This window comes from Ictidomys tridecemlineatus, chromosome 1 (genome assembly GCF_052094955.1).
Source record: "Ictidomys tridecemlineatus isolate mIctTri1 chromosome 1, mIctTri1.hap1, whole genome shotgun sequence".
NCBI classification, from domain to species: Eukaryota; Metazoa; Chordata; class Mammalia; order Rodentia; family Sciuridae; genus Ictidomys; species Ictidomys tridecemlineatus.
The window spans coordinates 190,866,839-190,890,330 of record NC_135477.1 but is presented as its reverse complement, the minus strand read 5'-3'; the positions used below and the strand labels follow the sequence as shown (position 1 = coordinate 190,890,330).

The 23,492-nt window shown below is 33.6% G+C and overlaps 1 protein-coding gene across 2 annotated transcripts in view; it reads right to left on the bottom strand.

The window, feature by feature from the left end:
- The window catches only part of LOC144364860 (ankyrin repeat domain-containing protein 26-like), a 40,051-nt gene that overhangs the window by 16,163 nt on the left and 396 nt on the right, over positions 1 to 23,492 (bottom strand). Inside the window, exons 2-13 of one of the 2 annotated variants that reach the window (XM_078014845.1) lie at positions 18,525 to 18,606; positions 16,349 to 16,447; positions 15,723 to 15,754; positions 15,554 to 15,626; positions 13,191 to 13,264; positions 11,675 to 11,768; positions 8,459 to 8,487; positions 8,295 to 8,373; positions 6,424 to 6,497; positions 4,757 to 4,850; positions 3,951 to 4,152; positions 1,873 to 2,056 (exon numbers count right to left, since the gene is read on the bottom strand). In XM_078014845.1, the coding sequence (XP_077870971.1) occupies positions 1,873 to 2,056; positions 3,951 to 4,152; positions 4,757 to 4,850; positions 6,424 to 6,497; positions 8,295 to 8,373; positions 8,459 to 8,487; positions 11,675 to 11,768; positions 13,191 to 13,264; positions 15,554 to 15,626; positions 15,723 to 15,754; positions 16,349 to 16,447; positions 18,525 to 18,606 (1,116 nt within the window). The remainder of the gene's footprint in view (positions 1 to 1,872; positions 2,057 to 3,950; positions 4,153 to 4,756; positions 4,851 to 6,423; positions 6,498 to 8,294; positions 8,374 to 8,458; positions 8,488 to 11,674; positions 11,769 to 13,190; positions 13,265 to 15,553; positions 15,627 to 15,722; positions 15,755 to 16,348; positions 16,448 to 18,524; positions 18,607 to 23,492) is intronic. The other variant, XM_078014848.1, reaches the window with a different exon arrangement.

The following is a 23,492-nucleotide window of genomic DNA, read 5'->3' as shown; positions in this document are numbered from 1 at the left end:
GCTTCTAGTGCTCATCCACAAAGCCAGTTACTTCTGTCCTATGAATGGATAAACACCAAAGAAGGCCTGTGTTTCAAAATACAAATGACAAATAAGGCAAAATGTGTAAGGCTCTACTCAGAAAATCCTGAGATTTATACTCAGTAGCATTTGTTTCATCTCAGTGAACATTGAAACATGAGTCAATATAAAATAAAGGAAGTAAACAGATCTTATGTATTAGGAACAAATACTTACCAGTAATTTATTTCTAAGAACATATTATGGTATGCCATTTTTTCCAAAGGTGTTTTGTACTGAAGTAGGAGATTACTTGAAGCAAAGTGTTTGTTTCTCTTCTTAAAAGTGAGAAAATGATTTACAAAACCAGAGTATTTGCTGGCCCCACTTTTCCTCCTTACTTAACAGTGGAAGTAGTAATGCACATTAATACAACAAGAGAGCAAAGTCACTTCCCCAAACTAGAAGATCTACTATTAGAAGCAAGGGTTTTGAGATCATAGAAAAATCAACTATTCCTCTGGAAAATATTAAAAGTCTTTTCTCTTTATAAGGCTACTCTGAAAGTCATCATGGAACTGCTGCGGAGAAATACAGTTGAATTAAGAACATTACTTAATTCAATGGGACAAAAATTGCACCCCTCACCTCCAAAATATGTACATTATGGTTATAAATATATGGATTTAAAACCCTCTATACTTTCCCATAATTAATAGATTTACTGTTTAACTATATTACACACACACTCTCTCTCTCTCTCTCTCAATCATTTGAAAACAGAAGAAAATAATTCAGGAAACATTTCCTTTTTGTTTGCAAAAAAATGTGTTACTGAAATTTCATATTGTAAATTCTGGCATTATGGTCTCATGGAAATTGTAGGTTTCATTTTGTTCTGCTAAAATCTACAAATTTATTTCAGCAAGGTTTTGGCTGTATATCAGCAGGTGACAGAAGTCTAAAAGATTAATTTAAGAGTGGGACCTTCAAGATTAAAAAATAATTCCAAAAGATAGATTTATTCTTTATGAGTAAATGTCTTACATTTCACTTGCACAAATGACAGATAAATTTGGGTGAGTGAAAACATTTCTTGGGGTGGGGATGTGGCTCAAGTGGTAGTGCGCTCGCCTGGCATGCATGCAGCCCAGGTTCAATCCTCAGCACCACATACAAACAAAGATGTTGCGTCCGCCGAAAACTAAAAAATAAATATTAAAATTCTATCTATCTTTAAAAAAATTTAAAAATTAAAAAAAAAACATTTCTTAAATGCAGACAGAAATGTAATTGTCAAACATTTTTTTTAAAAAATGATTTAAATAGGTGCATAGATATTTAGTTTGTATTTTAACATAAAACACCTAAATTTATATTTATGTCAGTGATTAAACTAAACTTCTTCATTCAGAAAACAAATGCTGAACAACTACCAGATGCAAAGTTTTGCTGTAACTAGTTTTGTCATAAATATCATCATTTAATTTAAGAGTCAGATAACATTGTGGTATTTTTTTCTGGTTTGTTAGATCTTTTTTAAATTTTTTTTATTGCCAAATAATGAACATTGTGTTTTAAATCAAAATAGTAGTTCACACCCCACATACCCATGCTTTGGGAAACAGCAGACTGCATATAAATGGAGGTCCTATAAGTCTGTGTTTCCTGACATTGTGGGAGATGTCTGAAGTGTGTAGAAGTACACACACATGATGACTGCATGTTGGTGAAATTGCCAAACAGCACATTCCTCAGACCACATTGCCATCATTAAGTGAAACATGGCCACATAAATAAGTTAAAGGGATTTTATAAATAATTCAAATGAAATACAGTAAAAATTTGAAACTTTACTGAACGTTCATTTACCTGATTAAAATGATTTCTTGCAGTCTCCAATTCTGTATCTATTGTACAAACAGAGATTTCAGCTTGCTTTCTCACTTGATCCTCTTTGTTAAATTCTGTTTCTTTTTCTTTTAGTGGGTTCTTATTTTTTTCATGTAACATATCATCATTTTTTCTCTTCACCTCATCTTCTTTTAAGGTATATCTGAAGGTAATATGGATGCCTTTTAATTGATTTTTGCCAAAAACCAAAAATGTCTTTTTATGTTCTGGCTCTTTGTATGCTGATTTAGTATCTTAATAAAAATTTTATGTTCTCTGAAGCTTTTCTAGTTTAACATTTTAAATTTCTCCTTTAATATTGTGTAAAACATACATAATTGAAAGTCAATAATAAAAGATTGTTTTGTTATTTGATAAGTTTCTGTTACTAGCAAATCTTTTAGATACCACGGAAAAGTAAATTAGAAATGATTTGGTAAATTGACAAGTTTAAGGTAATTTTTTTTGCACAATCATAGGTCCTCCCCAGTTAAAAAGATAATTTCATGTCAAATAAGTTTTAAAGTCATTGTTTATATACAAACTTATGAATTCAGTAGTAATATCATTTATCTTCATAAAATATGTCAGACATACCTATAATTGGCTTACAATGTAACAGCATATTCAGACATTCTTTTTTCAATATGTGTCTTTTGGGGCTGGGGCTGTAGCACAGTGGTAGAGTGTTTGCCTAGCATGAGTAAGGTGCTGGGTTTGATCCTTAGCACCATATATAAATAAAATAAAGATATAAAAAATATGTATCTTTTGTATTACTATAACTCCGAACTGGAATAAATAATCTAATACCTGTTATTATGCTTTTTATGTTTCTTTTATGGTAACACTCTCAACTTACCTTTTTGATCATTATGTATTTTACAAAAAACTCAAAATCCATTTTTGAACAAGATGGGACCTAATATTTAAGACAATAATGAAGAGTAATGTTCTTCAACAGATGAAGGGATAAAAAAAATATGTGTGTGTGCACACACACAATGGAATATAAGACATAACAAAAATAAATTTATGTCAACGTATAGTCTACTGTCATGTATACCTAAAAAACATAAAAAGTATATGTCCTTTCAATACAGAAATATGAACAAATTTATGAATGAGAATGAATTTGAATAAAAAAATAATCTGTTTTCATTTCATTTATTAATGAATGTTAATGTTAGAAGTGTAGCCTAGTATCTAGCTCAGCACTAGCACATCACACTAGTAACACAAAACCCTGAGTTTGATCCCCAAAATCAACCTAAAAACTATAAATGTATAACATGTTTCAGGGCAGTGAAAAATGCCTCGCTGGTGGAATACAAACTTTCTTGAGAGAAATTTAAAAATCCTCTCATCTTTTTAAAGTTTCACAACTTTAACCAAATAACTCTATATTGAAATTTTTTTCAAAAGTAAACAGAAATATAGAAAGTTATTTTTTTTTCTTTTCTTCTCATTCCCAAATTTGGTACCAGAGATTGAACCTCCAGAAGCTAAATCCCTTAGATACATCCCAAGGTCTTTTTCATTACTTTTTTTTTGTTGTTGTTGTTGTTGTTGGAGACAGGGTCTCATTAATTTGCTTAGGACATTGCTGCCCATGTTAATGAGAAATATTTCGAACTTTTGATCCTCCTATCTTTGTCTCCCAAGCTGCTGGAATTATAGGCACATGCTATGGTATCTGAGTAGGAAATGATTTTTTTATAAATGATATTTTTTGAAATATTAACTGTAATAAAAAGTTAAAAATATAAACAAATAACAATCCCAAATTATGCTTGTTAAATAAATAGATTACTAGCAGATGGGGTTCCATAGAGACATTAAAATTGTGATGGGGAAAAATATGAACTTAGTTTTTAGAAGTAATCATATTTAATAATATGCTATCATATTTGTAAGAATTTTATAATTTATTCACGTTTTCTCCTTTGCAAAGTGCTAACAGATGAGGCAGTAGTTAAAAAAAAATTTTGTCCTTTCTTATTTTACTGAATTAAAGGAAAAGATTCCACTCCTTCTTTCAACCTAGGAAATAATACCTCAAATTGTGGAGTTGTTGTTTCAATTCTATATTTTCTTGCTTAAACTCTGATACACTCTTTTTTAGCTCATGAATCTCATTTTCCAGTTGTGCATTTTTTTCAAAATGTAGTGAACACTGTGTGCAGTGACTTTTTTTGCTTTTTATTATTCTTTGAAGTAATAAAACTGCTTTCTGGATTTTCGAAAGGCTAACAGAATCTGTTAGAAAAAAGAAGATAGAAATAAAATATGTGACTAATTTAAATATATGAATGCTGTATATTTCACATGCATTATTTATATACTAAAATAATGAGTGCATAAAACACGTGACACAATATGCTGAACTCTGAAGATTATAGCAGATGAGATTAGACCCCTATTGTTCTTTAGCTTAAAATCTAATGGAGAAGACAGACACAAAAAAGATCATTATAATTTTAGACAGATATTAGAAAGAAGGTTTGTGATCTAATACATAAATCTGATCTTTAGAAAAGATTCCCTGAAGAAAATAAAAATACACTGAGAAATGAACAGAAATCAGGTAGAATGTGAAGAACATTATTCTTTCAAACATAAAAATTCAAGTTTTCCAACTCCCCTGTGGTCTATACTTGTCTTGTACAGAAACTAAGAGGGACACTCCCACTGTAACCTGCTGCTGGACTTTGGTCTTGAGAGAGACAACTCTTTATCTTTCTTGCTTTTTCTTTATTCCCTGTTTACTAGGTTCATTTCTCCAAGTATTAGAATATATCAGCACTCATGTTATAAATAAATATTCTATCCAAAAGAACTGTGTAGAATATGTTGTTCTTACCATGGACATGTCCATCGTCTTTCTCTTTTGCTTTATGATGTTCCTCTCCAGATGAGTGAGAAACACACATCTGTGGAGAATCCTCAGAAAATACCTGCAAAATAAAGGACCCCAATGAGCTGCATGACGACTTCACCATCACTCTTTTAGACATCACCCAAATTTTGGTCTTGAAAGCAGCTAACTAACATGTAGATAACTGCAGACTGAGCAGTCATACTTTCCATAGCGTGTCTTAGCATTGTGCTCCAGATGAAGCTGAACACTTATCTTCCAATGGCTCCTGATTTGGTAAAAGCAGGGAGGATGTCATAGAAAAGGCATTCCTTGACAACATGCTAACAAAGGTGTATACACCCCAAAGGACGGGAGGAATGATATTCATTGTAACTCATCCGACTTTGCATTCACCATCAAATGTGAGAAGGCTTTCAAGTCTTATTTTAAAGAATTTTGAGGAGTATGTTTCATATTAAATAGGATTACACTTTTTAAACAATGAACTAACAAAGTTTTTGTTTGAAAATATGAGACTTAGGTGTTCAGTTGGGGATTTGACACTGAGATATGGCTCCTGCCCAGGATACACCCCAAAGGGAAAGCTGTAAACCCAAGGACCTACATATGCCAGCCAAATAAAATAAATCTAGATGTGTGCTAAATCTCACACCAGGAATGTTGGCAATGTGAGAAAAAAGATGAGATAGCATCTCTAAATTCCATCATCCCCCCATTAATGCACACAAATACATTTCTTTAATATACTAAGACATTTTGATAAAATTATTCAACATATTGACTGAATTTTCTGCAAGGATGAGAAACAAAATGAAAAGGTCACCACAGAAAAATTGTTTAATACATGTAAGAAGACAGAAATTGCGTCAACATACTTTATACACAAACAGAGATATAAAAAGTGTGCTATATATGTGTAATAAGAATTATAATGCAGGGCTGGGGATGTGGCTCAAGCGGTAGCGTGCTCGCCTGGCATGCGTGCGGCCCGGGTTCGATCCTCAGCACCACATACCAACAAAGATGTTGTGTCCGCTGAGAACTAAAACATAAATATTAAAAATTCTCTCTCTCTCTCTCTCTCTCTCTCCTCTCTCACTCTCTTTTTTTTAAAAAAGAATTATAATGCATTCTGCTGTCATTTATTTTTTAAAAAATCAATAAAAAATAAACAAAAAATAACAAATAAACATTAACCAGGATTTAAAGTTTATAAATATATATATATTTCAACTTGTAGCAAATAACTACTGATTTTCACTAGAATTTTGAGCCTTTGACAACATCACCCTTTCACATGAATGCAGTCAGTGACCATTATTACCATTCATAACCCAGGTGGTTATTCGTCAGTCTCAAATTTAATCTCAACTTTTTATTTTTCAAAATGTTTATGCAAGTGGAAGCACAAGCAACATTTAGAATTTTTTTGCCTCCATTACATAGTAAATTTAGCTATAAGTTGACAGGACTACTAATGCTATTTTCAGATTCTAACCAGTTCAGAGTGGTTTTAGATGTAATTAGTAATATATAATGCCTGGATTCCAAAAGAATATTTAAAAGGTATTTTCATTTGGCCTCCTTTACTTTCCTCAAGAAAGAAAAACAAGAAGGAACAGGAAGAAATGCTTTATATGTTGACAAACCTGAGACTGGGTGCATTGAGCGTCATCAGAACTTTTGTGCTCTTCTTCTGAAGTCATGTCAAAATGGGTCTCTGCTGATAAATGAATACATTTACTCACATTCCTTAGAACTGCATTAGAAAGCGTGAACATCAATCCAAATAGAAAAGGATGATTGTAACACCAAAACAACTTAATATTCCCAAATGTGATTTCCAATTAAGTTTAATGTTTGGTAAATAATTACTGGTTTCAACTTTCCACAGTTTTTCTTTTTTCTTTTTCTTTCTTTGTGTATACACCTTGGGAGTGGACCCACAAACTTATGCATTCTTGTCAAATACTCTAACATTTAGTTCTATCCCATGGACACTTTAATTGGCAACTGGAGTCCTCTGAGTGAACTGAATACAGCCATCCTTCAAGGCTTCGACTTCCAAGTAGTTGTGAATAAAGATGTACCCATTTGCACCCAACAAACATTGAGTTCTCAGGGAGTATTTTTTCTTGATCCAAATCCTCAACACACATCTTATAGAGACATACAGGATACAAGGTTTAGTGCAAACCATATTGCCAAGATTTGTCTACTCAAGATCAATGAAATTTGCTCAGAAACAAGCTTGAAAATACACATGGAAAGAAGGGCTGATTCTGGGAAAATGTTAGTATAGAGTAAGCTGCATTCTAAGCTGCACTATTGCATGGAGACCAAAGAGTTGGTGAAGAGCTTCTCAGCAGAGTGAGTGAAAGAGGGATTTTATTCAAATCCCTAAAATTTCTGAACACTGAAAAAGTCCTGAGATTCAGTAAAATGTGTACCATAAACAAAAAAAGCCTACAACCTGCATGCAGATCTGCCTCAGACAAAGGGGGAGAGAGAAGAGGAAGTTGCATTCTAAGTTGTACCATGATGTGCCCTGCTAAGGAGAAACCTGAGATCAAAAATATTGCCTTAACTGATCTGACCAAAAGGTGCACTATGCACTGGTGCTTAAAAAGCATGCTCTTCTCTCAATGAGTGATGGGAGTGCTGAAGCCATAGCCATCCTCGGAAAGAGTGCAACAGTAATTTTTTTGATTCAGTTCCTCTAAACAACACACACACACACACACACACACACACACGCACACGCACACGCACACGCACATGAGGATCCTGGAAGTGCCTATCAAGGGACCTAGGTTGTGCCTCATGGAAGGTAGAAAAAACTGGTGCAGGCTAGACTATATCCATGTGACTCCAGTGAGAAGGGCAAAGGGGAACCTATATGTCTGGAAGCTAATGTGACCAGCTGAAGTGTCAGAGAAAATGACCTAAGAAGGAAGAGAAAATGTGCCCCCAGGGATGGTGTTTTTTCTGGCTACTCACCCCTCAAAAAGACAGGTGAGAGGTGAGTAGCCAGAGAGCAGGAGATGGCGAGAGCATGAAATTCTGTAGGCCCACACAGAGAAAAGTATGAAATAGGTCAGGATTTGTCTCAGAATAAAGGGATAGGTGAGGCCTAATGCCAGAGGACAGTTGAGGCAGAAGAAAGGTATAAAGATACAGAATGAGGCTTGGCTTATATCAGGAAATATTTCTAAGAAATTTCAGAAGGTTGACCTTTCACATTCTAAAGAGATGCTTATGGTGACATTTGCATGGTAGCTAGTTCACTCCAAAGGCTGGAAATAGGGAGAATGTAATAGTATGATATGTAGGGGAAACAACTCAGAATTGAGGGGATATTCCCAGAAACAGAGGAGAGATCATTTTCTATGACTACTGATGACATTGTGAGGAAAATCCTCCCACCTCTTTGGGAAAACCACCTTACATGTGAGAACACTGGTAGCATTTCAAGTGTTTTAACATTGTGTTCCCTGGAGTGTTGTAATGTAAAACTTACCCAATTCGACTGTCTTTTCTTTCACCTTGCCTAATCCTTTCCGTGGAAGCGCCTTTTTTATTGTGATGGGATCGGTGCGCTTAGAAAGAAGATAGTACATAAAGAGTGTATTTTTCATTGACTACAAAGTTAATAATTTAGAATAAATATAGAAATTTCATTACCTTTCTGAAATCAGATGAATCCCTAGAGGCTGAAAAACAAAAGGGGTATATAATCAAGCAAAGTTGAAGAGGACAAAACAACTCATACATTACAGATGCCTCCACATACATCTGAGGTCCATGGTTCAGCTGTGCTAAAAATTATGCTATCTCCTGGGTTTCTGTGCTGGCTGGTTTGGCTGACAACAATCATGTGACTAAAGGAATTTTGTGAATAGGTTTTGTGAAACATGCTGTTCATTTCACAAACCTGAGATTATTTGTCCAAGGACCATAAATAAAACAGACAAGGAAACATATACCAATGCAGAGATACAGATTGATGGAGAATCCAACAATCCTCTAGTGGAGAAGCAAAGAAGGTCCCTAAGAGCATCAATGGCAAAGGTGAAGTCAAAACAAAAACAAGCCATAGAACCTATCTTACTGAAATACTATTGAAAAGATTTAATCTTTATAATTTTAAGTATGTATATTTTTACTGCCTTTGTCCTTTCATTTTTGCTTAGTAAGGCCAAAGCTGTGTTCAGATCCCAGGGAAATGTTAGGTTCATTTCTCAACAAAGATATCTGAAGGAGTCAGTTGATATACATATTTTGACACTGAAAGCTATGACATCTATTATTTGTTTCTTATATTCAGGTGGGATGCTGGTTCCTCTTGTGCATCCTCTATTCCTGTATTCTCTGGTTTAAACAGATTAGATTTTCATGATCCCCTTGTGTGAGAACAGATAGTTTCTACATCTAAGAAATAAGGGTTAATTGGTTTAAACTTTTGAGACATAAAAATTTAAAGGGAAAGTTGAAATGGAAGAGCACAGCTTTATCTGATAACAATAATATATTATTACACACACAAACACACTCATATATGACAAAGATTTTGGGTATTCAAAGAGTAAACTGTATAAAGAGTTCTGTTTGCAAATGAATTTGGTTTGGTGTGACTTGCCAGTGTTTTAAGTGTATTCAAAAAAGGCCAGGCCTATATAATATATAATTATATATATAATTATAATTAGCTTTTGAAGGATGAGGATGTAGCTCAGTAATGAAGTGAATTTCTAGAATGCCCATGATCAAAATTTTATTTTCAGGCAAATAGGAAAGAAATACAGAAAGTAATTATGTAAGGAAAAAAGAGAGGGAGGTAAGGGAGAAGGAAGGAAGGAAGTGAGTAAGGAAGGAAGGAAGGAAGGAAGGAAGGAAGGAAGGAGAGAGGGAGGGAGGGAGGGAAGGAAGGAAGGAAGGAAGGAAGGAAGGAAGGAAGGAAGGAAGGAAGGAAGGAAGGAAGGAAGGAAGGAAGAGAGAAAAGAAGAGAAAGAGTAGAGCTGTCATTAAAAATCACTAATGATTCTGAAATGTAATTTTGCTCCTCAGAATGACTCAATTTAAACCACAGCAAGCAGTATGTCTGAGAGGTATGGAGAAAAGATGGTCATGGCTGGAATTTTTCCCCAACTTACAAGCCCCTCATGATTCAAATGATGGACAAGTTACAGTCTCTCACATATTGTGAAAGATAGATATACTGATAGCCCCTGAATTGCAAGCTCTCAGTTTCCCCTTCATTCCCTCCAAGATTACCCAGCTAACTTATTTTGTTTCTTCCACATTTCTCCTTCCCAGGCACTTTTCAAATGCAACATCTTGATCTCTGGTCTTGATTCTTTATATTTTCCATTTTGTCAATGAATTATCCCCACTCTTTCTTTTTCTTTACTTTTTTTTTTAGTTGAGGATGGACACAATGTCTTCATTTTATTTATTTATTTATTTATCTATCTATCTATCTATCTATCTATCTATCTATCTATTTATTTATTTATATGTGTTGCTGAGGATAAACCCAGTGCCTATCTATCTCTCTATCTATCTATTTATTTATTTATATGTGTTGCTGAGGATAAACCCAGTGCCTCAGGCATGCAAGGCAAGCACTCTACCACTGAGCTACAACCCAAGTCCACCACTCTTTCTTAATTCCCAACTTAAGGATTAGACCTAAGAAATATAAATTCTATACTTTGAGTTCTTATCACTTGCCAAGAGACAAGATCAGAATAAAAACTAGATGTATGCAATAACTTTATTATATTTGATGTTCCAGTGGCTCTGCATTTAGTTTTGCTAAAAGGAAATCCTCTCCTGGCCTCTTTACATGGTGGCCGGCAGATAGTTATCATTGGAATCACCTTACATGAAAGAAAACATAGATGTGCAGGCCAGGTTAAGTCAGAGTATACATTTTGAATAGGGATCGCCACAGATGATCTATTAGAGTCTGAGAGTCTGGGTCTGCACTTAGTCTGCTTCTCATTTCCCTGCCTTCAAATGCCTTACAGTAATACAGCCAGTTTTCCACCCAATGATGTTCCCAAACCTGAACGATGAGAAGAAGTCCTTTCTCCTTCATTTACTCACTGTATTCTCTCTGCTTTTCTCAGTGTCTATTCTCCCTTCTCCTTTCCAAATTGTCCAAAGAATATTTTAAAAACCTATGAATTTAGGTGTCAGTCCATAACAATTTGCACATTTTTCCACTTCCCATACTTCTGTGTCTGCCATCTGTGCTTCATCCCAGGTATTGGCAAGAATGTCTATGATATAGGTATTTTTATTTTTTATTTGTTTTAATTACAATATTGTTTTACATAAATTTATGACCAGACACATGGATTTATGAACATTTCACTTAAACAGAAAAAAACCTTCCTTTCTTCATGATCAGTTCTTCACATGTCAATTGCTTTCTAATGACAACTCAGAAATGAGTGGTGAGAAAAAATATTCTCACCTTGAGTCATTTGCACAACTGGAAACTCTCACTTTCCTTCCACATTTTGAACAGGTGGTCTTTTTATTCTGGTACATGACTGAAATTTATCAGCCTTCATGACTTCTTTTTCCTTCATTTACTCGCTGCACTCACTCTCTCTGCCTTTCTCAATGTGTATTCACCCTTATCCTCTCTACTTCACAATTTCCAACTCCCCTATGATCTATGCCTGTCTTGTATAGAAACTAAGAGGGACACTCCCACTATAACCTGCTGCTGGACTTTGGTCTTAAGAGAGACAACTCATTATCTTTCTTGCTTTTTCATTATTACCTGTTTACTAGGTTCATTTCTCCAAGTATTAGAATAAATTAGCACTCATGTTAGAAATCAATATTCTGTCCAAAGAACTGTGTAGAGTATGTAGTTCTTACCATGGACATGTCCATCTGCTTTCTCTTTTGGTATATAATGTTTCTCTCCAGATGAGTGAGAAATGCACATGTGTGGACCACCCTCAGAAAATACCTGCAAAATAAAGGACCCCAATGAGCTACATGAAAACTTCACTATCACTCTTTTAGACATCACCCAAATTTTGGTCTTGAAAGCAGCTAACTAAAATGTAGATAAGTACAGTCATATTTTCCACAGGGAAACCTAGAATTTGTACTTAAGATGAAGCTGAACTCTTGTCTTCCAATGGCTCCTGATTTGGTAAAGCAGGATGGATATCATAGAAAAGGTATTCCCTGAAAATTTAATAACATAAATGCATGTATTCTAAGAGTTTAAACAACCATATATCACAACCCCACAAGATGAGAATGCATTAAATACTTAATTAAACATTATTGAGAAATATAATTAATATTATGTTGCATTACATGTTTTAAATTACAGACTTATGAGACTCAGTGTGATAAAGAGATTTGGAATTATGTGATGTGGAGCAGGAATAAGACTTTATTGGACTTGCCTCATTTTGGTCATCAGAGTCTCACAGGATCTAAAGAGCTTATAGTAAGTGTTTCACAGAGAGAAAATTCAGTTTAATAAAATGACAAAGTAGGGTGAAGAAATGTTTCTATGGTACTGTTAGAAAGCAACACACAGGATCTGGGTAGAGTAAACAACATGTTCCTCTGAGAGAGAACTAAAAAGTACACCAATGAAGAAAAATGGCAGCACAAAAATGTACAGCACTTCCTGACTATTTTTCAGAGCTTGAGTCATATTGGCTCCTGTATGCATTCTGGATAAAAAAAGAGCAGCTATGGAAAAAAGAAAACCTGGAGAGGCACCGTAGAGAGCCTCAGACCAAACGAAACCCAGAATTTTGGCTTTTAGAATAGTAAATGAATTCAAGGATTTCACCAGGCATCCATGGGCTGGGTGTGTGAGCTATGCACATTTGAGTGTATGAGAAAAACTGGTCTGAAATTACTGTTTGATTAGGATCTGCATGTATGTGTGTCTTTTCACTCACTCTGCCTGTGATACCCACAGAGCACCTGAGATGGGTGTGATTTTCCATGTTTATAATGTAACAAACTGAGCCACTGGGAAGGACCATCTTTTACCATAAATGTACTCAATGACCATCACCACTATATATGTTCATCAATTAAAATGGTTATTAGCAAAACCACTAATTTTAACTTCTTCATCATTTTCAGGGGTTAAAAAAACAGAAACCCAAATAATATTCAGAAAAAAAATCTGCCTGAATCACAAGGATAATATTTATCTATATGTTATCCTGAATTTTAATGCTATTTTCAGATTCATAACCAGGTAAATTCTATTAGGTTTCAATATTAAATTATTATCTTTAGATTTCAAACCACTGTTATGAAAGATAATCAAATTTGTCCATATTGACTTTCTTAAAACAAGGAATACAGTAAGAAATCAGAAGTTTTAAAAAATATATCTGAGTGAACACACCTGTGGCTGCTTATTTTTGGTGTCATCAAGACCTTCCTCCTCTTCTTCAGATGATGAGAACCAAAGTGGTTCAGCTGAAAAATGTATGTAGATTTACGTAAACAACTTAGAACATTTAGAGAGAATGATAGTCTGCCAAAAATAAAAAGTAATAATAAGCTTGAATTTTAGGTGCTATTACCTCTTTAACTGTTTATTGGTGGGGTATACTTGTGTGTACTCAGTGATTTAAACCTAAAACATTGCAACATTGGCAAGAGCTCTGCCAGAGTTGTATATTTGTTTATTTTTGGAAACTGGGTCTCTCTAAAGTGTTTGTTTTGGCCTGAGACTGCCATTCTCTTGTCTCAGTCTCCCAAGAGCTGTGTTTAGAGGTGATCCACTGTACCCAGCAGAGAATTTTTTTTCAGGGAATGTTTTTAGTGGTATAAAACTTCAATAGTCTACCTGAGGAGACACTATGTATCACCAGGTTTAAGAAACCAGAATATCTCAAAGGTATATCCACTCAAGATGAATGAAAATTTGCCAGAATTAAATTTTAAGAACACTAAAGAAATGTGGGGATACACACAATTTGGTATTCTCTTCCCCATAACAGTAACTTTTAAAAACAACTATTCATCAATAGTCATTTCCACAGTGACTTAGACTCTACTGTTATCAATGAACATCTTGCATATGCAATATTTTCCTACATTACTCTAAACAAATGTGTTCTTCTGTAAGACTTAGTCTGTTCAGTCCTGCATGATTATCAATCTCCTTGTCATAAACTGCTTTTTACCCCCTTGAGGTGTCTCAGCATTTCAGCCACTGTTCAACTGGATAGCTACCAGTTGACTTGTAAATTACTCCTTCCCCTGTCTAGCCCTTTGGCTCCTGAACTTGAGAAGACCTCTTTTATATCACCTTAGCATCAACAGTTTATTTGAACCGAGAATTATTATGTTCCCTATGAGAATAGAGTAAAAAGGTGCCAGGAATAATGGCTTTCCTAGAGCTAGGATTCAGCAGAGACTAAAGGAATGAGGTTACCAGTAAGAGGCAGAAAATGGGGAAAGCTTAAAAGGCCGCAGCTAGATACAGAGTGAAGCATTAAATGGGTCAGTATTTGTCTGAAAATATAGGGATTGGTGAGGAGCCATCAAGATGACAGTAAAATTAAGGGAAAGGATAAAGTGTTAGGCTGAACGCATGAAAGATTTCTGGGTAATTTTAAAAGCTGGCCTTTTATCTTCTAGAGAGGTTCATAGTCACATTTTCGTTGTAGCTAGATGGCTCCAAATGCTGACAATAGGATGAGTGTGGAGAGCATATGCATGAGCAGAAATGAATAAGAAGGTGGCAGGAATGCCAAATAGAGGGAAGTAGGCCAGAATGGAAAAAATGTTCCATGAAAAATAGAGGATATATCATTTTCTGGGACCAGTGTAGAATGAAGTTCCATTAAGTAATAAAGGACAAAGCTGGGTCTCTGGAATAAGAGGCTCTGTACTGTTACACAAGGTTTCAAATGGCATGTAGAATAAAACACACCAACTGTTTAAGTTCTTCGGGTTTAGCATGTAATATTTGAATTTCTCATTTTTGTATGTTAAGGGACTCATTTTAGTGCTTGGGGGTCAGTTTCCTGAATCTTGGATTTACCCAGCCTTCCAATGAATAAGAGAAAAAGCTTTGTGGCAGAGCCACTGCTTAGCATGCCAAAGTATCTGTGTTCAGTCCCCACCATTGAAAAGTAAACTAAAACAAAAGCAAACCAAAAAAGAAAGAAAAGCATGAAGAGGGAATATATAAAGTGGTTTGTGTAAGTAGTTTTGAATTTACAACTCTGGGTCAATAAAAATCATAAAAGAGTAATTTCCTAAAAATACTCTATTAGTTTTACAGAAAATGAATAATATAAAGAATACACAATAATACGTATGGTTTAATACAGAGATAATCACAACTGATGAAGGACATAGAATCCACAGCTGCATAAAGTACAATGTAATTGTTCAATAAAGTGGGTATTATATTAGAATTGAAATTAAATTTTGATTGGGTCTTGTTTCACACACTATACTTAATCTCTGGGTTCAGACACATATTTTTATGTTCATCTCCCAAGATTTGGAAATTATTGGCAGCTATGCAATAAGTTTTTATAAAATTTTGGAGGAAAATAGAGCCTCATAATTCACCTAACAGGTATAAGAATTCCGGGAAATTTAATTTTAAAAATGTCTGAGATAAAGATTTTTTTAGAAATCATTTTGTTGTGACTTTAAAGATACAATTTTAAACTTGTATGCCAATATAGACACTGGAATGTGTATGTATGTGTGTATGTATGTATATGTATATATATTTTTTACCTGATTTGCATATCCTTTCTTCTGTTGTCCCCACTGTATTCTTTTGAAGAAAATACCTCCTGTCTAAGATAGGCTGTATGGGTTTGGAAAGTAGATATTAAATATGTGTTGTACATTTTATACTATACACGGTTAATAATTCAAGACAAACATAGAAGTTTATAATTACCTGCACAACAGGATGTGTGAAATTCTGGAATACTGAAAAGCAAAGGGGATACACAATTCACAAAACATGAATATGACAAAATCACCCACACCTTCCTGCTGAATTGACATGGAGTCAAGTTCCAAGGGTTAGCTTTGATAAATAATATTTTAACATTTGGACTTCTGTGTTTGCTGGTTTTTGTTGAGTACAGCAGCATGATTCAAATATATTGAAGAAAAACATCCAATATTAGTTTAATCAAGCATAGAGTTAAGTTTTCAAAAGTGAGATTACATTTCCGATTACCACAAATATAATAGGGAATGCACACATGCCAAGTAAAGGTGCGAATTGATTGAGGGAATGGGGATATCTAATCAGAGGAGCAAAGGAGAAACTTTGGGGCATAAATATATAAAATAAAGAAAATAATTTAACAGCAGGTATGTTTAATGTAGCCTATCACAATCATTTCATTAACTTTATTACAGGTATGTATCCTGTTCCTCCATTTGTCCTACAATATAGTAAGTCCAAAGTTGTGATAACCATCAAGTGGAAAGTATAATTCATTTGCATTGAGGAAAGTTCTGAGAAATGATCAGCTTTGGTATACACTTATTAAAATAATCATTTTTCCATACCCATGGAGGACAGTGGTGTATCTTCTTTTAATATATCCTCTGGTCTGACCCACTGAAAGTTTCTTGATTCATTCATTTGAGAAGACATAGGAACTGTATCTAATAAATAATTTTAATAATCATAAAATATTAATATATGGTAATCCAAAGGGGAAAAGTGAACTGAAATGCAGAAGAATTATCAGACATGAAAAACCTTTTATATTTCAAATTCATTAGCATATATACAAAAAATAACAGCTTTGGTATTCAACAAATTAACCTAAAGAGTCTGCTGTTTACAAAATGAGACTTGTTTGATATAACTTCTTAGACTTTCAAAGATTTTCATAAAATATCTGTCATATCAGAATACTAGCTATTTAGAGAAAAGGACTTGGCAGAGTAATTGAGTGCATTCCTAGCATGCCTAAAGCCATGGTTTCATTAAAGAAAAAAACTGTCTTTTTAAATGCCCCATATTTCTTAAATGCTATGTTTCTGATCTCAAATACTGATATCAATACATCCCTATACTTGGTGGTTATGCAGCAAAGGAATTAAAGTGTCTGGTTGCCCCAATTCTAACAGTTTCCCCTGCTTAAAACCATCTCTGGACTAGTAATTCTCACTTTTGTTTGAAGGCAAATATAGTGAAACCAGCTGAAATGCATTACCTCAGTCTCTTTATTATTACCTTCAAAATTACCTACCTAATTTTATTCCCTCCTCACTACCCCCTCCCTTTGATTTTCAAAAGCTATCTCTAGACCTCTAGTCTTGATTCTTTTTTGGTTGTTGTTGTTTAGATTATTCCCACTACTTTTTCTTCCCAATGCAGTAACTGTATCTTAAAAATACAATTTCTAGGAGCTGGGTTTTGGCTCAGTCTTAGGGCGCTTGTCTAACACATGTGAAGTACTGGGTTGAATCCTCAGCACTATATAAAATAAATAATATAAAGGTATTGTGTCAATTTACAACTCAAAAAATCTTTAAAAAAATACAATTTGGGGGCTTGGGTTATGGCTCAGCGGTAGAGTGTTTGCCTTGCATGTGCAAGGCTCTGGGTTCGATCCTCAGCACCACATAAAAATAAATAAATAAATAAATAAATAAATAAACAAATAAATAAATAAATAAATAGAGTTATTGTGTACAACTACAAAAAATATTTTAAAAAATACAATTTCTATGTTTCATCCATTTGTTCTTCCCCTTTGCCAACAGACATAATCAAAAACAAAGCAAGATTTATTCTCTAATTTAATATAGTTATGCCATGAACTAAGACACAATGGCTCTTAATTTAGATTTTCTAAAGGGCAATTCATTCAACTGCTCTTGCAAATCAGAATGTAGTCTGAGAATCAAGGAGCATTGGAAGCATCTTTGAATGTATTCAGGAGGTAGAACCAAAGACCTGCTGAGTCAGAACATACATTTTGTACAAGGTCCCCAACATATGATTCAATAAAATTTAGAGTTCTTAGGCATGCTTAATCTTCTACCAATTCCTCTAAATTAACATGCCTATTTGATGTTTCTTTTTGCTTTGTTATTTTGTTATTGGTACTGGGGATTGAACCCATGGGTGTCTAACTACTGAGCAACATCCACATCCCTTTTTATATTTTATTTAGAGAAAAGGTTTTGCTGAATATCTGAGGGCCTCATTCAGTTACTGAGCTGGCTTTAAAATAAAAATTATTTCTCCGTCTTCAGCCTCCAGAGCCACTGGGAATAGAGGCATGCACCATGTGCCTGGCCATTTATTTCACCTATTTAAAATTCTCCCTATTTTGTACTCTAATTTATAGATGTATTAGAAGTCATAATCTTTCCAAGGAATGTTTCATCAGGCCATCATCAATGTGCATCTGCTTATTTTTTCTTTTTCTTTCTTTCTTTTTTCTTTTGGTTGTTGTTGTCTATAGTCTTTTCTCATTCTTCATTTCCGAATTCTTCTCTCCCCTTTCTTATGTCCCAACTTTTCTCTAATTTCAGCAGGTCTGGACTTAATAACTCAGCTCCTCTAGGACCACTCCAACTTACCCTGTGGTTGCAACTTGATAAGATACACTATTTCAACTCCCATACTATTTATTATTTTCATTTCTTCCACTATTAAATCATACTAGTGCTCATGTTTTAAACATGCATTATATCCAATGATTTTATAATGAGTGGTTCTTACCTTCTGTATGTCCATTTATACCATCTTTTTCTCTTTGATGTGCATCACCAAATGAATGACCAACATTATTCTGAGGAAGAATCTGAGAGAGAGTCGTCTGGTAAAATTAAACAACTAATGAATTATATGAAGATTGCCTAATCAGTATTCTAAGGAGACACCTAATTTTCCAGATTTGAAATAAATTAGATGAAAAACTAGAGAAGTACACATTAAAAATTGAAATATTTTATATCACAGTGTTATATATACTCTGCAAATCAGCCAAATATTATATTCATTTGTCTACTAACTCTATAAAACCAGGATAGAATGACAATAGAGAACTATCAACACGAGGGCTAGGGTTGTGGAATATATATATATATATATATATATATATAAAATAATGGGTTCATTATATCTCTCCACTAATCCACCAAAAGCAGTTGTACGAGGACAGTTTATACTAAGGGCTACCTCCATTTGAAAATCTAAGATATTTCAATTTAAAAACCTCATAATGCATCCCAAGGTCTAAGAAAAACCTCAGTAAATGAATTCTAAAACCAATACAAGAAAAGAATTCATTAAAGTCAGAGCCAAAATTATAAAAGATAATTTTTTTTAAAAAAAAACATAGTAATAATGGAACAAATAGTTTGTTTTTAAAATGGTAAATAAACTTGATAAACCCTTGGCCAAGGGAACTAAAAGAAAAAAGGAGATACAGATGAATAAAGCTAGAAACAAAAAGTGAAATATTAAAACAGATACCACTGAAATCCAGAAGATCTCTAGAGACTACTAGAGAACTTATTCAATGAATGGGAAAAAATTTAGACTATTTTAAAGAATAAAATCGAAAGATAAATAAATCTAAGTGATATTAATGAAATATGTCATAAAATGTTGAATCAAATAGATAGAGAAAACCGTAGCTCAATAACAAGCAATTAGGTTGAAGCAATAATAAAAAGCCTTATGGATCAGAGGTTCAGAGGTGAATACATGGCTAAATTTTATCAGATATTTAAAGAAGAACTGATATTAATCCCCCATTACATTTAAGAGCAAAGGAAAGATGCTTCCAAAGCAATTTCCTGAGTGGAAAAGTGAAGATTGGACAGAACAAGAAAAAACTAGATATCAATATCCTTGAGGAACATAGTATAAAAATTCTCATAAAATCTTTGCAAACCACATTCAACAACACATTACAAAATAACATACATATCAGGCATAGTGCTGTAGGTCTATACTCTCAGAAAAGCATCAGGTTGTTTGAGGAACACGGTAATTTCAAAGCCAGCCTGGGAAATTTAGTGAGACCTGTTATCAAAGTGAACAATAAAAGGTGCTGGGGATGTGGTTCCTTCGTACCATGCTCCTGGTATGAGACTCTAGTCACATACAAAAAAAAAATCCATAAAAGCTGATTTTGATCCAGGATGATTCAATACATGCAAATCAATAAAACTAATACATCACATATAGAATCAAGACAAAATTACATGATCTTTTAAGAAGCAGCAGGAAAAGCCTTTGACAAATTCAATGGCCCTCATGACAAAGCCCTGAGAGATTAGAAACAGGAGAATTTTATTAAAATAAAGACCAAGTATACCAAATCCAAAGCCAATAGTAAAATGAAGAAGAATATTTTCTCTAAAATCAGGAAATACACAAGGATGTTCATTGCTGCCAATCTCACTAATCACAGTACTTAAAATTTTAGAAAAAGTGGGGCTGGGGATGTGGCTCAAGCGGTAGCGCGCTCGTCGGGCGTGCGTGCGGCCCGGGTTCGATCCTCAGCACCACATACCAACAACGATGTTGTGTCCGCCAATAACTAAAAAATAAATATTTAAAAAATTCTCTCTCTCTCTCCCTCTATCACTCTCTCTTTAAAAAAAAAATTTAGAAAAAGAGAAAGAAATAAAAGGGATTCAAATAGGAAAGTTAAAATGTTAAATTATTTCTATATGCAGATGATTTAGTCCTATTCTTAGAAGAACATAAATAATATATTATGAAAATTCTACTTTGATGAATGAATTCATCAGAGTAACAGGATACAAAATAAACATATAAAAATAAACTGTTTGTCTATATACCATAGCAAACCTAGAGAGAATAAAGCAAGAGTAATAGCTCATTCAAATAACTTTAAAAATAGCTAGGAATAACCCTAAACAAGAAAGTGAATGACCTCTTCAAGAAAAATTACACATTGAAGAAAAAAATAAGAAAACAATAGGAAGTAAAAAGATCTGCTATGTTCATAGAGAAGCAGAATTAATATTGTGAAAATGGGCATAGTACCATAAATGAATTATAGATTCCATGTATTCCCATTCAAATTCAAATGATACTGTTTGCAGAAATGGGGGGAAAATAACTACTTCTAAATTTGTATGGAAGAAAAACAAACAAAAAATACTAGGACAAAGTGATACTGATCATAAGAGAAACAATGGATAAACCACAATGCCCAATTTCAAAATAAAACAGAGCCATAGTAATAAAAAACATGGTCCTGGTGTAAAGAAAGACCCATAGACCAATGGATAGAAAAGAAGTCAGAGAGCAAACCCAGGGGTACAGTCATGTGATACTAGGCAAAGACACCAAAAACATATTTTGGAGAAAAGACAAACAACATTTTAGAAATAGTGTTGGAAAAATTAGATATCTATATGTAAAAGAAGAAACCTAGATGCCTATTTTCTAACACTGTACAAGAGTTTATTCAGAAAGGACTAAAGACATATGTACCAGACTAGAAGGTTTACAAATACTAAAAGAAAATATATGGAAAACACTTCAGTATGTAGGCAATAACTTCCTGAATAGAGCCCCCTACAGCTCAGAAAATAAGAGCAACAATGGATAAGAGAGGGTGCATCAGAGATCCTCATTGTTATACAAAATTACATACAAGAGGTTGTGAGGGGAATGGGATAATAAACAAGGAGGGAAATGAATTACAGTGGATGGGGTAGAGAGAGAAGATGGGAGGGGAGGGGAGGGGGGATAGTAGAGGATAGGAAAGGTAGCAGAATACAACAGTCACTAATATGGCAGTATGTAACAGTGTGAATGTGTAACTGATGTGATTCTGCAATCTGTATTTGGGGTAAAAATGGGAGTTCATAACCCACTTGATTCTAATGTATGAAATATGATATGTCAAGAGCTTTGTAATGTTGTGAACAACCAATAAAAAAAAGAGAGGGTGCATCAAACTGAAAAATTCCTGCATAGTAAGTGAAACACAAAACAGTAAGAAATGGGAGCCTCCAGAAATGGAGAAAAGCTTTGCCAGCTATTCTTCTGACAGAGGATTAATATCCTAAAAATATTAATGCAAATATCTTCCTACCAGAAAAACAAAAACCTTTTCAATAAATGAGCAAATGCACAGCTAGTTCTCAAAATAAGAGATACAATGGCCAACACTTCAGGGGAAAAAATAAAAACCATAACATCTTTATCAATTGGGAATATGCAAATCAGAACAACATCAAGCTCCTATTTTCCACCATTCAAAAAAGCAATCATCAAGAAGGCAAATAATACTGGGAAGATGAGGAGAAAAATCTCTTACATGTGAATGGCAGGAACATAAATTACTATATCACTATGGAAATTCATATGAAGGCTACTCAAAAACTGAACATAGAACTACTTTATTATTCAAATATACTACTCAGTACTTACCAGAAAATATTAAAGTCAGCTTATTTTAGAAATATACATATGCCCATCTTGCCATGACACTATTAATAATAGGCAAGTCATAGAATCAGGCTAGATGCTAGTTAATAAAAGAATGGATAAAGAAAATGTGGTATATATAAACAAGGAAGATTTCTATGCATAGAGAACAACAAAACTAAGTTAATTTTAGGAAAATGAATAAAACAGGGAAGCATAATGTTAAATAATATAAGCCAGACTCAGGAAACAAATATCATATATTTCTCTCACATGGAAAACTAGAGGTGGAAATGTTCAACATAAAAATAGATGAATAATAAATTTTATCCATTAGCTCTTCATAACTGAAATAAAATTAAAGTAATTTCAAAAACAAAAGATATCGTTTACATTTAACCTTATTTTAGCTTCTTCAGGATATTTGCAAATATATTTCCTAACCTGGAATAGATCATAAAAATAGTAGTGTTTTACAATAAACATTAAAGTAAGTAAATACAGAAACATCTAAAATTTGAAATTTCAAAATTTGACATAGAATCTATATATTTTAAGAAACTATAATGGAAAAACAACAATTCTGAAACTAAAGTATTACCATACAATTATTGAGTGTTTCTGCTTCTAGAACTGGTTATTACTTTGCACACACCATTTATTCTTTGATTAGATGAAGAGTAAATTTTTAGAAAATTTCATTACCTCAAATTTCTTTAGAATTTTTATTGGTTCTTTTCAGTTATACGTCAAAATAGAAGTTATATACTAGAATATAATTATAAAAGCAAAGAATATAATTTGTTCTAATTCAGGACCTAGTACTTCCTTCTGTTCTTCTAATCTTTCTGCTATTTACTTAGAGTTTTTTTTTTAATTACTGTCACTTTTAGTGGAAAGACTCAAAGTATGGATATGCAAGCCATTTTAATACAAGTATTAAGATACAGATTCTAGATTTCTGGGTTGCCATAATTCCCAATATTACTTTAGTATAAACATGGAGCCACGGAAAGAAATAGAGAATATAGGTCTCCTCAAATGCTATGATACCAAAATATCAAGGGTCCAAGTAAAAAAAGAAAAGTTATGTGCAATGTATATTATATATTCCAAACTAAAGGCACCAGGGAAATTCCACAATTTTGTAAAAATTAATTTAGGCATGAGTATTGTAAGTCATGTAAGAATGATTTAAAAACCACAGTAATGAAAACTGATACAAAAAATCCTTGAATAAATATTATGTTTCCTCTACAGTTAGAAAGC